General features: G+C 43.7%; 1 protein-coding gene across 1 annotated transcript; it reads left to right on the forward strand.

The window, feature by feature from the left end:
* Positions 1-1,980: 1,980 nt before the first annotated feature.
* Positions 1,981-14,835, forward strand: LOC147465041 (bifunctional TH2 protein, mitochondrial-like). The gene is made up of 6 exons (XM_086517640.1): positions 1,981-2,542; positions 11,971-12,079; positions 12,203-12,481; positions 12,754-13,162; positions 13,654-13,923; positions 14,271-14,835. Exons 1-6 carry the CDS (start codon positions 2,256-2,258, stop codon positions 14,675-14,677), a joined length of 1,761 nt encoding a protein of 586 aa, XP_086373766.1. The 5' UTR covers positions 1,981-2,255; the 3' UTR covers positions 14,678-14,835.
* The last annotated feature ends 907 nt before the right edge of the window (positions 14,836-15,742 follow it).

Here is a 15,742-nt window from a genome sequence, read left to right on the forward strand (position 1 = left end):
AGGACCTATTAGAAACAAGGAACAATGGCGCAAGCAAGATCTGGCAAGCTTCAAGAGACAGTGCAATGACGAGCCACCATCAATTACATAGCAAAAGCTGACTGGCAACGCAAGGATCTTTACAAAGCACGTTTCGAAAGTTTTGATCCATACGCTTTTATCAACATCGAAAACCCACCCATAGGTCACACCACCTTTAAAAAAATCGAACAAATATCTCACTCAAATATATAGTCTATTACTCTCAAGTTCTAGCATGCAATCTTGCACTAATCTTGTTTTCTTTTTTCCTGCTTTCATTGTGCAGAATAGGACAACAAGACTCAAGTTTTGCTGCTCGAGCACGACAATCAACCGAGCAAAAAACAACGGATATTGAATACATCGTCTACTCCATCACACGCCGCCAAAACAGACGAAAGTACATAGGTGCCACAAACAATTTTAAAAGGCGAAAGACAGAGCACACTCGACAACCGCCTTCAAAAATGTGATCCAACGTTCTTTGCTACCATCCATTCGATGAAAACTTTATTTTTGCCATAATTTTCGTCTCCAAGAATTTACATGTAGCACATATACTAGAAAAAATATTCATTAGTAGACATAGTAGTACAAGTTCCATTGGATATAATGTTCAGTGAGCTCATCCCCCACAATAGAAGATATACATGTTCTTGAAACAAAAAAGAAAGATCTAAGTTCTCCTTGCCAATGTCGTGCACGTCTCATTGAAAGGTGATGTTCTGTTTGCTAACACAACATCCTGTTTCTCTCTTTCCTCAATTATTGTGCACAAAAACCATTTGCAAAATTCACATCAAGTAGATTGGTTCATTCATTATTAAAATACTCATATCAATCTCATATTTAAAACAAGTTTGTATCCTCCCATTTAAAAAAAAAACATAATAACAATTTTTCTCTCTTTCCTCAATTACTGTGCCCATAACACATTTGCAAAATTCACATCAAGTACATTGGTTTTTTCATTATTAAAATACTCATATCAATCTCCATTATTTCATTTTTAAAACAACTTTGTATCCTCTCATAATAATAAAAAAAGTAATAGTTTTACAATCATCCCTAAAATCTCTATTGATCGAAGCATTAAATTATGTCTCCTCTAAAAAAAAAGATAGCATTTTCCAAATGTATATATGCCTTTCACACAGTGCCACCATTGCTAAATTAGTCATGCTTCTGTTTCCTTCAACGCATGATGTTAAATGTCAATTTGCACATGTCTTATTGTATTCTATAGATGTTATATAGCAAGGCCCACCGAGCAAGACTAGTTTGCCCTAGCCAACTTGTGCATGAGCTCTTCGTGTTGAATCCTTTTGTAGTTCACATTCTAAAAAAAGAACAATGTTTTCTCCAACGCCCCCTCCGAACCCCACCTAGCCCTTCTGCTGCCGTGGCCCTTGGGTCTCACACAACATGCGACCTGCCTATCCTCTCACCCGGCTCCTCTCTCTGTTGAGCACCTCGTCACCCAACCACTGGCTTCCTCTGCAACCCGTCCTCTCCCCCCGCTTCTTTCCCATTTGCTTGAGCTTTCATCTACAAATTTGGCTTTAGCATCTTGCTAGATTCCCACTAAAAATGAATTTTCCATACTTGAGACATAGAAGTATGATTGGGAGCTTCGCAAGTTTATTAGTTTGAATCTTCGAGGATACCTTCCTCCTCGATTTGGGGTAAAAGTTTCTATGTAGGGCAAGTTAAATTCGAACAGGCCACGTCACCTCCAGTGTCGACACCAGGGCTAGAAAAAGATTTTTCCTAACCCATCAAAAGAAGGAGAAACTTGAAATTATCCCGGTTTTAGGTCAAAATTTGAAGCTTTTGCCAATAATTACACTAAAACTTACGTAAATTTGCCGGTTTTCTTAAAGACAAGCTCAAAATCTAACCGGGATTTTATAATTTCAGCCGGTTAGAATACACTAGGTTTTTCTCTAACACTGGTCCGACTCGACACAACACCAGATCCCGTCGGTGTCCGCTATTAAGACATTTTGCTTGTCCTTTCTCATCCCTTCCGCCTCGTGCTGGCGAAAGCTGCTGGAACGCAATCCCCTGAAGAACATTGCCTGCTTAGCTCCACCACGCGACGAGGCGGAAGGAACTCGGGGACAGGCAGAATGTCTTCTTTTCCTTCAGGCCGCCATCTCAAGAGATTCGGCCTAATAAGCACATATGCTGTATACATACTTGCCGGCTTAAAACTGTAATGGACCAAGATCATGAACGTTGCAGCTGGAACAAAGCTCTTGCACCACTTCCACTCGCTTACGAGGTCTTCTTCGCAGCTGCGTCGTCGTCATCTTCATGTCCGTTGTTACTGCATGGCAGCATCTACGGCGTCTGGAATCAGTCTGGCTAATCTTCTGTGGAACAAGCACAGATCGCAAGCCGTGCTGGCTCTCTATCACCCTTTTGTCGTTTCCCTTGCAGCAGGCGTCCTTGACATCGGAAGTTTTCGAAATTATATTGCCCAGGATGCCTTTTTCTTACAAGCATTCTCAACTGCGTAAGTTGTGTGTGAGTCTGTGTATGCCCGCGCACGCCCCCATGCTTACATGCATGCCTGTGTCAATATGTATTTGTTTCATAAAACTGAAGCAAGTTAATCAGTTTCTCACAGCCCACTTTGCAAAAGTGTGTGTGGGGAGAGAGAGAGAGAGAGAGAGAGAGAGAGAGAGAGTTACTTTGGATGTGCTTGCACAAGCTCTCTCTTGCCACACTCATCATTGTGGGAAGCTTTTGCTTGGAGCTTCTTTCACTTATTGGGAGCCAGCAGTCGGCCGTATGTCTTGCAGTGGTGGTGTATGTATGTCAGTAGAGGAGTCGCTCACTCTCAGCCATGTGTGGTCATGCTGTTTTGTTCCTTGGCTGTCCATGTGGTTATTATTGAAGCTGGCAGATTTTTTGCTTGGGAACATGGTTGTGTATGCTCCTATAGATGTCTATGCATGCTCGGTGTCTTGGTAGCAGATAGTAATGTTGCCTGTTGTGGATATTTGGATTGTTGGGGGAGACCTCAACAACATAAGAGTCACATGCAGACTTTCAGGTTGTTACATCTCCTCCTTTCACAAGTTGAGCATGATGCATGGGATAGATTTCTGTTTGCAATCTTGGCGGTGCATGCCTGACAATGCCTTCATTAACCCGCTCGTGCTTCTTTGCATTTCTGTTGGGGTTTTCAAATTTAGATGCCAAGGTGGCACCTCTTGGAGTGATTGGACAGGTTTCATATTGGAGATTGGGCAATGATATGAGGAGGTGAGGACAATGCTTTCTGACATTACCCAGATGTGCTCGATCATATTACTCTCCATTTTGTCGAGGACAATGCTTTTTTATCATGCCCCCATTTCATTGCACACTACTACCCAGACCTGCTCGAATGCTCGCTTTTGCTCTTATGTTGTTGATAGTGTGCTCTTTGACCCTGTGCTGAAAGAGCATCTAGTCTCTCTTTGGAGTGCTCGAGGGCCCATTTGCTTCAATCTTGTTGACCCTATGTCTTCTTGCATTATTTTGTCCATTGCCTGCATTTTAGAGGATGTTTTTTTCAATAAGAGAGACCAGCAGGCCAATCAGGAACTTTTGCATATTCAGCGATTGTGTTCTGAGATTTCCATCATGCCTTGGTTTCTACATGGATGGCTAAGGCAGTGAGATGGACAAGGATTTCTTGTGTGTGTATCGGAGAGAGCTCTTGGTAGTCGTGCTCTGCGAGACTCAAACGAACATGTATGCTCGGTATTTGGAAAGAGTCTTGGAAATTGCTACGAGTCACAACGTTTTAGGCCATAGAGGACATGCTTCATGCCAAAGAGGAGATTTGGTCATTTACTGTGCCCCAGTCACTAAACTGATGAGCAGTTACTTGTTGGCCCCTGTTACACTTAGAGAGATGCATGATGCTCTTGTAGATCCACTTCATGTCAAGGGTTGATGGTCTCACTAGGTAGTCTTTCCTTGACTATTGGCATGTTTTGCACTTACCTCTTCTCGAGGGTCTTTGCTGCCAAACTGATGGTACTCACCAAGCGGTGGGAGACAGCAAACTTGAAATTGAGAGAGAGAGAGAGAGAGAGAGAGAGAGAGAGAGAGAGAGAGAGAGAGAGAGAGAGAGAGAGAGAGAGAGAGAGAGAGAGAGAGAGAGAGAGAGAGAGAGATGAAATGTTATATTAACGTCTTCAGAAGGCTAGAATGACCTATGAGACCAGAAAATTACAATGTGGTGGATCTGATACAAAGTCAGTAACAAAAATGACAGATTAAAATGCTATGTAATTTGAAACAACTAGGTGTGATCTAAGCAGATAGGTGGGATAGCTAAATCACAGATCACAAAAGATCCAGCATCGGTCGCTAGCGGATCTCATCAATCTCCATGGTCAATAGCCTGACCGGGCGTCGTGCATGTTGGGCCAAAGTGATCCAAATCCTCTGATGCAACCTACGTCGATGCTGTGTAGTTCTCCGCAGTCGTGGGCGTCTGGATCTCCCTAGCTCGGTTGCTTGGTCTATCAGTGTGCCTCCGGTGTGGCGGCGAGCTCTATTGTGATAGTAGCTCCTCCGGGTGTCCAGTGTTTGCTCTAAAGAAGTCTGTGATCCGTCTCTGAGATTGGCTGGCCTCTCCTCTCATCAAGCTCTCTCTATGTCTGCGTAGCTCGAGCAAAAACAGACCCAAGCATCTCTGATCCTCGTACCGCATGACTCTGGAGAGTGGTCCGCAGCTCTCTCTGAACAAGCAGTGGAAGCGGCCGCGTATCTCGTAGTAGACGGGGCAGTGCCATATGTAGTGCAACTCTGTCTCAGGCTCTAGGTCACATAGGAGGCATGTCCTGGCCTCTACTGGTACTCTGTTGTATCTCCCAGTCTCGATCCGCAGCTGGTGTGAAGATGTACGTAGCTGGCCAATAGCACACCGTATCCCATGAGACAAGTGGGTGTCCATGTATCTAGGTCTCGTTACAAAACCGTCCTCCGTAAGCTGGAGAAGATGCTCTCTATAGAAAGCCATCTTCATGCCCAGCTCCTGTGCTGGCTGTATCCATGTCCTCCTGATGTCTAGCTGAGTCAGGTCTTGGCGGATAAGCCTGGTGATCTCGGACTGTGTGAGAGTCAGAGAGGGTGCATCCAGTGAGTACTGGAAGGGGGGCAGTGTGTCTATGTTGAACCCATGTGCTTGAAACCATGATGTCATCTCCCCATACCAGCATTCTGTATCTCCCTGCATGGCTAACTGTCGAGAGGACTCAAGTGCAAGGCGGGCATATCTGTTTCGGGGAAGTTCCCAAATGCGGTGTATGAAGGAGACATATCTGGTGAGCGCCTCAACCACTAGCGGGGGGGCAGCTAGCTCTGCTTGTATAATGGCACGTGGTACTGAAGCCTTGGCTCTAATGAGCCGTGAGATCATAGACTAGTGGCTTCTCCGTGTCCCCCCGTCCATCAATGCGACCTGTCCTCCCATGATGGTCCAATGAAGGTCCCCAAATCTCAGCTCCATAGAGCAATGCAGAAGCCACCAGGGTGTCAAAGAGCTAGAGAGCCAGAGCTTCGTCCGAGACTCCTGAAACTGAACATGTGAACACATCCTCTCCAATCTACCCAATGTTGCGAGGGCTCTGGTCAATCTAGTCTCTGTTGCTCTTCTCAATGAAAATGCTGGTTTACTAAAAACCACTCCAAGGTAGGTGTTAGCATCTGTATACTCCATTGTCTCCTGGCCGTATGTGAATGCGGGCGTTGACCTCTTGATCCACTGTGGGGTCGTATTAAATACCATGACCTTGGTTTTACCAAGGTTGACAGACAAGCCACTTTCATTGGCAAAGCTATGCAAAGCATCCAAGTGACGTTGCATCCCCTCTGGAGAGTCTGAGATCAACACAATATCATCAGCATATAACAATAGTGGGATCCATGTTCCTGCCAGTTGTGCACCTCTATCACCATCTCTCTCAATGTAGTCAGAAACCTCATCCACATACATACCAAACAGAGTAGGAGAGAGCGGGCAACCTTGCTTCACCCCAATAGTGGAATGAACCGTTGTAGATAGGCCCTCTGAGGTGTGTACATGCCCCACTACTGATTTGTACAGTGCCATGACCCTCCAAATGAGCTCTGTGGGTACTCCCATCCCCTGTAATCTGCGCATCAATCTAGCTCTGGGTACGGTGTTAAATGCTTTGCGGAAGTCCACAAAGCTGCAATAGATTCGTCTCCGATGTGATCTGCTCTCCTCAATGATGGCTCTGAGTGTCAAGATATGGTCAAGAGTAGAAAAACCTCTCTTGAATCCTGCTTGCCCGGCTGCGTATATCCCTTTCTTCTCTGCCCATCTACTCAGCTCAGCGCGATAATTCCCAGGCTCCATAGGGTCTCCTGACTTGAAGATAGGTACAATAGTAGATAGGCTCCAAGTATCAGGCAAGCCCTCACACACGGCACGGTTAAACATAACTGCTAGGAGCTCTGCTAGTAGATCTCTGGCATGCATGAAGTGCTCAACCACTAAGCCATCATGATCATATGCTCTCCCAGTCCTCATCTTGTCAATGGCCTTCCTCACCATCTCAGCGGCGAAAAAAGCACATGTATGGGGCATGGATCGGGGGGGGGGGGGGTCGGGAAGGGGCGGCTGTCTAGGAACTGTGTACAAAGATGACGCGTACTGGTCCCAAGCCTCTGTGGAGGTAATGGCAGGGGGAGGGGAGTGTTCATGAAAGAGCCGCCATGCCTCACGTGAGTCCTGACTCAAGAATAGCTGGTATAGATCCTGCTCTAGGCGAGCCAAAAATACCCTCTTCTTCTGCCGCACTAGGCGTCGGAAGTCTATCTGACTGTCTGTGAGTGATGTCCCCCAAAAGCACCTCTCTTTGAAGTCTAGCTCTGGTCTCTCGGCATTCCTCGTCATACCAGCTGTTCTGGGGTATACTCCCAGAACGACGTCTCTGCTCAGGCTGTGTGTGTGGGTATGCCTCTGCTGCTGCATCATGTAACGTCCGCGTCAGTATAGTAGTAAGCTCCTCCAAAGGTCGCCCTTGCTCTTCTGTACACAAGCGTCTATAGTTCCCATCTATGTATGCAGAGTCCGTCTCCCGCGTGAAGGTGTAGCGAGGAGGAGCTGCTGCTTGTGGCCTGTGTGCTACACTAAACTTGAAAGAGATGGTCAGCGACACAAGAGTATGGTCCACTGCCACACCAATAGGTCTGGGTCCAACTGTGAGGTCCTGGATACTAGAGATGAGACTCGGCTGTGCCATGACATAATCCACTGTGCTAGCTCCATGTCTGTGTGGAAAGCATGTAAAACCTCCTGCAGGCGGGAAATCTCTGTAGGCCATTCAAGATGACCAATCCATGTGCAGTCCCCATGTCTATCAAGTGTCGTCCATACTCAGTATGCTCCCCATCTTGTGATAGTCTGGATAGGCCTGTCTCTGCAACATCCAGCTCTCTCAGCATCTCTTCTGAAGTATCATAAAAAGCTGTCTGATGATGAGCAGTCCTAGCATTGAAATCCCCTAGAATGATGATGTCACCATCTCTAAAGAACTCCCAAATGTCATTATCCAAAATAGAAAAGGGGGACTGTCCTTTGGGTGGTGCATACACTGACGTACTCGGGGGAAAGTAGCAAATAGTAATGTGAAGATATCTGCCTGTTTCTGCTCTCAATCTCACCCACATGTACCTAGTTGCTCATCCTTGCGAGCTATGTGTATCAATGGCTGCAACTCCTCCCTGAATAACACTGCCACTCCACCTGAGCCCCGCCCTCTGTGCTTTGATCGTGTCTCCTATCTACATGAGGTCTCCCATCTGTATCCACTAATGTGAGGCATAGACTGCCCAGGGGCCTGATGTGTCTCAGAGTAGAGGATGATATCTCTCCCACTAAAACTTTCCTCAAAAGCACCCACATCTAGACGCATAGATCCATTACAATTCCAGGTAGCAACTTTGAGTGTGGTCCCAAAGGTCTCACACCGTCATGTGGAGTGTGGCTCCAATATCACCACTCTTCCATCTCGGTAAAAAGCAATCGTACCTTTTTCCCTTGCCGCTCTAATCTCTGGCATTACCTCCTGCATATGAGCTATCTGTGATAGGGTAAGGTCATCCCCGAGGAAGATGCCCGTTTTCTTAAGAGTTGGTCTCTTCTTCAAAAAGTCCTTTGTTTCCATAGAGGGAAAATGAAGGATGAGTGCTCACAGAGAGAGAGAGAGAGAGAGAGAGAGAGAGAGAGAGAGAGAGAGAGAGAGAGAGAGAGAGAGAGAGAGAGAGAGAGAGAGAGAGAGAGAGAGTTTTGCACTCTTTGTTTTCTTCATACTTTTTTAACCGACTTGAGGGTGTGTTTGTGGGTAGGTGTGAGTGAGGTTTGTTTTTAGAGTATGCTTCGTTTGTTTGATTTCCGCTGTTTCCTATTTGCTGTTATCTTCCCTTATGTTCTTGCCTTCTTTGTTTCCTTGTGTTCTTCGCATTGGGTTTATTTGGGTTTACATTTGTTGGCTTGCCGCTCGGCTCTGGATTTGCTCTACGAGGTTTCTATATTAGGTTTTCGAAGTTGTTGTCTCCCGAGCCTCTCCATTGTTTTCCTGGAGTTCCCTCCCTAGCTGTGGCTTTTAGGAGCCTCCTTCAACAAGTGGATTGATTTTTACCTTGGTTGATAGCTCCTTGTTAGCTCACGTGCGGTGCTTTGTTATGGAACTGCATGCATAGCCTCCTTCACGGAGGAGATGAAAATACATATCAAGAGGCATGTTTGTTGATGAAGAGACGCGAATCTAAACCAAAAGTTACATCCTTTGACCAATAGTTGTGACCAATCGTTGTAGAGACGCGACCATTCGGTGTAAAGGTGCAATTATTCGATGCAAAGGTATAGCCATTTAGCGAAGCGATATATAGGGTCGAGGACAGGGGTCTCTAGTCTAGTCCATCTTCGTATCTACAATAGGATAAAGTGCAAGGTCAGAGAGAGTTGTACCTTGAATTTTTTTGGGCTATTAGCAGTGTCTATACCAAAAGTTACCGATCAATTAGTAGGTTGAATCTGGTGCGGTGCAGACTGCATGAGAGGAGAGCCACTCCACTCCTTTGTTAGAGATTGTGTAGATTGAATAAAGTCGTTAATTTCTCGTTGAGATTTTAGGGTACTAACAGCATTTTGCGGCATGACTTTATGAACAAATGTGCACTGAATTTGCTTAAATGAATTGAAAACGTATGCTCTTTCATGTGTATGTTGTTAGAGACATGTAGAGAAAGATGAAATGTCTGCAACATTTCGTCTGATGAATGATTTGAACTTAGTGCATCTAGATATCTGTTAGAGATCAACGAGATCTGGATGTGATGGCTAAGTGAATTGAATGTGGACGAAATGAGATTCTAGTGCATCAAGATGTCTATCTGGATGAGATGATTGGATACTGGTGTAACTTGTAAGTGCATCCGAAAGGATGAGATGACTGCACAATGATCTAGGAGCATCAAGGGTTCTGGACGGAATGAGATGGACTAGATTGAATGATTGAAAGTTGAAACATAGTGTTCAGTGTGAACTAAGTGTTTAATTTTGTGAATTGCATGCTATGTGGATGTATTGTCTTGTGGGGATGGTCATGGGTATGGTTTGCTTGATTGAAATGAGAGGACATGAATGTGATAGTAACAAGATTTAGCAGATTAAACATTCATCAAGAGAACACCGGGGTCTGGATATGATTCCTAAATGGTTACAATACTCAACAGAAATGTGATGTGCTCAGTAACTGATGTCTTTGTCGAAGTGCTTCACTTGAGATGCCTTAACTCTAACAACTCCGCCACTTCATGTCTTGTGTGTCATGCATCTCTTTCAGTTTAGGAGTAATTGAAGTGCTTAAAAGACTGTTCTACCTGTTCTTTTCCGTTGGCACGTGGTGAACTCCTGTTATAGTGGCATCAGAGCTCCAGTTGTGTGCTTTTCTAAAAGCATACCGGTCCTACCAAGAGTAGATATAGCTAGATATGTTTCAAAAGAATTTTTTTTCTCTTTTCGGGAGAGAAATATCCAAGGAAGTCTTTACAATTTGTGCAGCAATTTGACAACATCTTTGCCATGGAGAACTACTCAGAAGAATCAGAGATTTTATTTTTCAAGCCATCGCTTTTCTTAGACACGGTGCCATGCAATGGTGGATGTCTATAGCTACCACGCTGGACACTCCATTGGCAAGCTTTCAAGAAAAATTTTTCTCGAAGTTACATGACATTCGACATCTTTCTTCGGAGTGCAGCTTTTGGTAGAGTGGGGTATCCTGAAATGCTTGCCAGGGAAACCCTAGCAAATTACAACTTGAAATTTCTTTATATCTATCATAAGGTGTCTGCCCTCGAGATGATAACCGTGGAGGCCCAGTGTGATTGCTATATCATTGGATTACCATCACCGCTACGGGAATGTTGTCTGTCCAAGCTTGTTTCGACCATTCAAGAGCTTATGGATCACGTTGCGGTCGGCTACAACCTTATGGAAGGAACATAATGCTAATTTTGGTGCAAGTTCCAAGCTGCAAAGCCAATCGTCTTTTCGAGCTTGATTGACCAAGATGCAACGAGAATGCTTTTTGAGTTTGATTAAGACATTTTTTGAACTTTGTTTGAGAATCTGTTTGAGAAATTGCTTGAAGATACTGTTTGGAATTTGTTTGAAATGGAAGTTGTCTGTTTTGAACCCGTCTGGGTACTGATTTGACAATTGTTTGATTCTGCTTTTAATAATGGTTTCAATGATTTGTGAATTACTCTTGGAAGGAGTACTAAAGAGAAAATCGATGCTTGAGAATGCTTGCACATACTCATGGCCTAGACCCTTGTGGTTATTTGCGAGGCGAGTATCGAATGATTGAGTGGTGTTTATATGCATGGCCCGGACTTGAATGGTTATTTACTAGGGGAGTACTGAATGTTTGTGCTGTTGTTACTGATGGCCCGGACCTAGATGGTTATTTGCGGGGGGAGTATTGAAGTCGGAGCAGTGGTTAGTCTCAGCACCTCCAAGCGACGCAGGCTACGGTCTAGGGAGCTTTTGGTTGTAAAAGGTCTCTATATCTCATGGCCCGGACCTCTTTAAGTTATTTGCGCCGGGGGGGGGGGCGGGGGGCAGGGGTCGTGAATAGCTCATGGCCGGGACTGGGCTGGTTATTTGCGGGGGGGGTGTTCATCGGCGACTATTATTTTAGTTTCTTGTCACATGCATATGCGAGCATTTGTGTTGCATTGTGATGTGCCAACCACTGAATATTCCTAATTGGGTGAGATTGCGTGGGTATGTAATTTTAGTGCATCGAGACACCCGTTCAAGAACAGTGCGGTCTGGGTGTGATGGCTAATTTTGCTACGCCCCGGAATATCAAGAGCTCCGATATGGAATGAGAAAACTGAATGACCCTCGGATATTTTGAGCTAACTTGAGTTGTTTGGCAGATACACTGTAATCGTGGACAATTTCTCCTCTTTCAAGAAGGGGGGATGTCACAAACTACTGACATGTCAAGTCACTGAAGATCCTAGCCAACCTGCAAATCCCGGCCAAGGGGCCTAAACCCTAGAAGTAGTAGAAGAAGAGGTTGCATGTCAGCTCTGCACCCTCTGGGTATTATGGCCCACTTCCTGTCCCTTAAAAATCTATTGTGGAGTTTCTCTTACTATGAGGTTTCTGCCAGTAATATGGGCATATTTTTGTTATACATCCACCTGCAGGCATGGATTGCATTATTTGGAAGGTCATAAACTAGATACTATACATTAAAGTTCTGATGCTTATAATGTCCCATGGATGCTTGATGACTAGCACTTTTCTTTATAGAGTAATGTGGGCGTTTCCTAGGTATATTTTCAAAGCTTGCTTTGTTGTCTGTAAACTGTTCGTTTTATTCCTTGCAGATATCATCTCCTTCGAGACAATGTCGATGATGATATTTCCAAGCTGACAGTCAATCATCTGCTACAGGGTGTTAAGGATGAGCTGCAATTACATTCTTCCTATGCTCAGGTAGACTACATGAAGTATTTGTGGGTCCAAATTTAAATCCGAGAGTTTACTGTTATGGAGAGAAAGAGACAGTGTTGCAGTGTGATGGCCTTAAACAGCTGGATGACATTGCTGGGCTTACAGGCATGGGGAGTGGACTTGAGCATTGCAAGCCATCGTAATAAAGCAACCGTCAAGTACACGGAGTTTCTTTTAGCAACAGCAAGCGGTGAAGAGAGAAAACAAGGTGGAACCACTGCGTTGGATAGATTGAGGTTAGCAGCTTTTACGGTTGGGGCAATGACACCTTGCATGAGGCTCTATGCATTCTTGGGGCAGGAGATAAAAAAGCACCTGGGTGCAGATTGTTCTGATTCTCCTTATCATGAATGGATTGGCACATACTCTTCAAAAGAATTTGAGGTATGTTGTGGTAAAAGCACTGTGGTTCAGACTGGGTCAGTTCTTTAATGTATAAGCAACTTTCAGTGATAATGAAGGAATTAGGATCAAATGAGACACAGTGATTTCCACTTTTGTAAGCTTTGCTTCCCTAGTAGTTTAGAATTTGAGCTATGCTGACTTTCATAGTTATTCTTATATTTTGAATGGTAAATCTACCATAAATTACACCCATGTTGCAACGGTTATAATGTGAATGCTTGTTTAAGGAAACTGCTGTCTTGGTGGTGCAGTCGTCAACTTTGCAGATTGAGAGTCTCTTGGACACTCTAGCAGCACACCTAGGTGAAGATGATACATCAAAGCTTGAAAATCTTTATTCTCAAGCGTTTACTTTGGAGTTGGAATTTTTCTCTGGACAACCCAATTGTCAGTGTACGGTGTTGCCTTTCATCAGAAGGCAGATTGATGGCTCAGATGCTAGCTATCTATTAATGACGGACTTCGATTTGACTTGCAGTGTGACGGATTCGTGCTCAGCATTGGCCAGCGTATCTGTACAAGCAGCCATGAAAAAGGGCCAAGATGATAGGCTAAGGCCTCATCAGAAATCAGCTGCAGAACTCAGAAGATGCTGGGACAGTCTTGAAAAATCTTACAGTGAGCATTACAGCAGAATTACTACTCTTCCGGAGGTTGAAGGTCAGATGATCGTTACTTTGTTCTTTTTATCTTTCTGGCTTGCTTATAGTTGCCAAAGAAGCTTAGATCAGGTGGTCCAATAGCCATCCATATGCAAGCTCTCTCTTTAAAATCTCTCAAGGCAGACCCATGCGTTTAAGAATAGAGTCCGTCTTTCACCTGACTCTCTTTGTCTTTGTCTGGATTCGTGCTTGACAAACTAACGATTGTGCTTTTTGCCTTGTAATCTTAAGTGAATCTTCTAGTTTTATTTCTTCATTGAAGGCCTAGTGTTATGTGCTATTCCCAAGATTTTGTTGTCAGACAAAAATATCAAACTTCTGTGCTTAAAAAGAAAAATATCAAAGTACGATTTGAGTTTAACATCATAGAGATGAATATTACTGATATAAGTCAACTCTTGTTTTACTGGAGACATTTGTTGCATGAATGATAATTGTGTGGGGCATGAGTGATAAGCCTTGTGGTACTTTCTGACAAGATTTGAACAGAGAATTGTGCCAGGCTTTTTAACATTGATGGACTTCGGTCTTTCCTGGAGAGATTGTCAGACTTTGAAATGCAATCGAATACTGAGGTTATAAGACAAGGAGTTTTTGAAGGGTTAAACCTTGAAGATGTGTGGAATGCGGGACATGATATGGCGCTTCAGGAAGGGTGTACTGAATTTTTCAGACAGATCTCATTGAAGGGTAATGTAAATGCACATATCATCTCAGTCTGCTGGAGCAAATCTTTTGTGAAAGGTGCTTTGTCAAAAGGTAAAACCATTATTTTGTGTATTGCAAAAGTGATGGTTTTGGAATACTAATGCCTGAAGTGTGGGTGTGTGTGTGTAAGACCGGAAGCCGACCCAGGGTGGTCACTCATCAAAATCTTCCTATATCACATGCGTTTAAGATAATACCCAAATATGCATGTCATATTCACATTGTGGGCCTATCTAAAAAAACCCCACCCACTTTACATTTCTTAGCATTAATAATCCTTTCCCGTTTACTCACGTGATATGATACATGTTTTCAAAAGTGGCCTTGGGGCATTTGATTTGCAGCAGTTTCACCCTTAAAGAATGAAAGAGCTTTATTCACTTTTTTATTTGTTGCAGAAGGGCTCGAATATATAGAGGTTCACTCTAATGAGCTTATGACAAGTGCTTCTTGCACCTCTGGAGACATAAAACGCATGGTTGAAACTCCGTTCAACAAGGAAAGAGTTTTTGAAGAGTTGATGCACAAGGCAGGGAACCTCTCAAGGTCGGTGAGATCTATATACATTGGGGATAGTGTAACTGACCTTCTGTGCTTGTTGCAAGCGGATATAGGCATTGTGATTGGTTCAAATTCTACTTTACAAAGAGTTGCAAAAGCATTTGGGGTGTCGATGGTGCCTCTCTACAAAGGTGTTTTGGGAATGGTAAAACTTGGAATTCCTCAAGGTGGGACAATCTCTGGGGTGCTCTATGTGGTTACAGATTGGCATGAGATACGCGCTTTTTTAACTGCAGGTTCATAAAGATAATTCACGTACTGTGGATGATTTACAAGTTTTAACAACATCTATTTTTTGAGCTTTGAGATTATTGTGGCATAGAGTTGGTTATTGAGACTTAATGTCTGATTGTGGAGTTTGTGATTTTGGGAAGGAAATTGAGGTGTTGTATTGTACAGTAAGGCGCTTTGATGTCGCTTTGTATTGTTTTTGGGGAGGAAATTGAGGTGGTGTATTGGACAATAAGGTGCTTTGATGCTGGGAGGGGCACATCAGGGTCATTGAGTCAAGTTGGATCTTTCTTTGGACTCTTGTGATTTTGAATATGAGAAAGATAATACATAGTGGGCCTACTTCATGTAAAAACTAGAGTTTCTTCTGCTATACTTCACCTCGGGAGTTCGTGCTGGTTTAGTTTGTTGACAATTCGTTTCGCAATAACCTGTGCTGGCTAAAAGTGTCTTTCAGCTTACAATTGTACCGTTTTGAAACTGAAACAGGATGTTCAAGAGGTAGAGCAAGAGGAAAAGCTAAAAATTCCCATATCTACACCTATTATTTCATGTGTATTTGTCAATAGAGACAATGAATTCTAGCGCGAGTTTAAAGCGTCCATACCCCTCCTTGGTAGGTGGACTTCATGCATGATTGTCAAATATACAAGCACACATTGTTGGATAGATAAAACAAAATAGGAACTAGCTCCATTTAAAGGAAAACAGTTAAATAAAGGATGTTCAAACATGAAGGAATTGCTATAATGAGTAGGAATCCTTAATATGGAACACATTTGAAAGCATGAAGCTTGGCTAAAAAACATCGGTAAAAGTTGCTCTAGAAGGTCTGTGCTACCAAGTAATAACAATAATGATTGTTGTAATGTATCGTCATTTTTCTTAGTGTTTTACAGAAGGACAGGAGAGCCTAGTATTTCAATCTTCTTTCGAGGATTGGATGGAGCTCACCCCATTGTTCCAAAAATGAGTGGCTTGGTTGCTCTCTGTAAATGGCCTCTTGACAACGTCATGTGCTTCTTTTTGGTGGTCTAAGGCTTTTTGTATTTGGATTCTCAATCCGGGTGGGGTGGTA

This window comes from Adiantum capillus-veneris, chromosome 1 (genome assembly GCF_014529385.1).
Source record: "Adiantum capillus-veneris isolate H3 chromosome 1, ASM1452938v2, whole genome shotgun sequence".
Classification (NCBI taxonomy): domain Eukaryota; kingdom Viridiplantae; phylum Streptophyta; class Polypodiopsida; order Polypodiales; family Pteridaceae; genus Adiantum; species Adiantum capillus-veneris.